Source organism: Camelina sativa, chromosome 17, assembly GCF_000633955.1.
Source record: "Camelina sativa cultivar DH55 chromosome 17, Cs, whole genome shotgun sequence".
Lineage (NCBI taxonomy): Eukaryota > Viridiplantae > Streptophyta > Magnoliopsida > Brassicales > Brassicaceae > Camelina > Camelina sativa.
Window position 1 is genome coordinate 33,465,784 of NC_025701.1, and position 1,936 is coordinate 33,467,719.

The 1,936-nt window shown below is 35.9% G+C and overlaps 1 protein-coding gene across 1 annotated transcript; it reads left to right on the forward strand.

The window, feature by feature from the left end:
• On the forward strand, positions 1,294-1,934 carry LOC104760031 (agamous-like MADS-box protein AGL75; the record flags this gene model as incomplete). Its single annotated transcript, XM_010482882.1, has 1 exon — positions 1,294-1,934. A coding segment is annotated over exon 1 (639 nt), but the record flags the coding sequence as incomplete, so codon positions are not given.

The window sequence follows — 1,936 nt, forward strand, 5'->3', positions numbered from 1 at the left end:
CTACCATTATGTTTATGAAATTATGGTCAAATATTTACCTTTATGCATTTGTATATATGAATATAAAGTTTTGTTGAAAAATCATCTCTTAAGACGCAACTCTTGCCAGTTGCCATCATTGGTCCATTGACATGCATAATTGTGCTTGACACTCATCATTTACCTTTCTATTTCTATAAATATCGAACCTATTGTACTTTTTTTGTTTTTTGGGGGGTCAGAATAATAATTAAGTATCTAGAAATAGCTGAGCCGGAGAGAAGTGAATCAGAAGATTCTGATGATTCAATGTGAATTCATTATGTATATAATCACACTTGATGGATACTAGAAAAATCTCCAAGGTTTAAGAAAGATGCATGTCACAGAAACATGTCCCCTTAGTTACTTCATTTCTTTTTTTATAAAAGTGCCATTGTACCAAAACGAAAGATGATGAATGAGTTGTGCCATGCTATATCACCTTTTTTTATAAAAGTGCCATGCTATATCACCTTTTTTTTTCTTCTTCTTTTTTACAGTGATCAAAGATGATGCTTTGAACAAAAATCGCCAAAACTACTCTCTCTTTCACATGTTTTGTAATGAAGCTGTTCAGGAAACACCATCAAAAATTGAATCTTGGTTACAGAGAATTTTAATGTTTTTGATAAAGACAAAAACACAGAGTTAGAGGGAAATAAAACAAAAATACAAAGAAAAGCTAGAAACCAAACTTATTGATTTCTCTTCTAAAATCTTGCCTATTACGTAACATCCGATTGTAAAATGTATCAAACACACGATTACAAGACATTGATGTTGCATTTAGGAAGAGCAAGAATATCATTTGTGATCAGTTGCAACTTGTTGTCTGTCTCATCAATAATATTCACTTTCATCTCTTCAAGATTCTCCATTTCTCTCAAGAAGCACTTCACTTGGTTCAGTTCCTCAAGACTTCCTTTATACCCCTTGTATCTCAACCACCTTCACCACATTATCTATTATTGTTTTAATCGGAATACATGAGATTTTTTTCAAGTAAATATTTCCTTTATTTTTGTAATCAAAACCAACGGCTAATTATTAATTACGCAATCTATGCAAGATATGGAAGATATGAAAATCTCTAATCTCATTAATGAAGGGAGCGTGAAAGAAAACCGAAAAAGTAAAATTTCCTTTTTCTCAATGAGCGAGAGAGTGAAAAATCTAAAACTCATCTTTCTAACCCTAGCTCTATAAATATTTCACCTTTCATATTTCTTCATCATCTTTCTTTTTTCTCTTTTTCACAACGCCCAAGAATCACCATGCGACCCTCTTCGTCTAAGTCGTCTTCTTCTTACTCCCTAACGTCAACGAGTTTGAGCAATAGACTCCTAACAATCTTTAGGAAAGCAGAACAACTCTCTGTCTTGTGTCAAATTGATGTGTGCGTTATCTACTACGGACCTGAAGGAGACCTAAAAACGTTTCCAAACGAGAAAGAGAAGGTGAGAAACATGGCTATGAGGTACAGTCGGCTAAACGAATCCTTGAGAAGCAAAAAACGCACACATCTTTCTGAGTTCCTTGAGGAGAATCCGAACAAGAGGATGAAGACGAGTCCGAGTCCGGAGAAGAAGAATGTGGATGTATTGAAGTATCCAATCTCTGATCACTACTCTCCCGACCAAATCTCCCAATTGATTCAGTCCTTGGAACTCAATCTCTCTACGTCCCAACAAAGGCTTCGATTTCTTCTTGAGTCGCACGACAAACGCAAACTACTCGACCATCATCATCAGAGTTTAGCTTCATCATCCTCTCAGAATCATCAGACCCAGTCTTTGAACCCTAGCCAGCAGTTCTCGCTACTGGTGTATAACCATGGAGACAATACTTTCTCTCAGATCCCAGTCTCTGCATCAAATCTCAGTCAGGATCTCTCAGCGCTACTTCAAGAATCTCA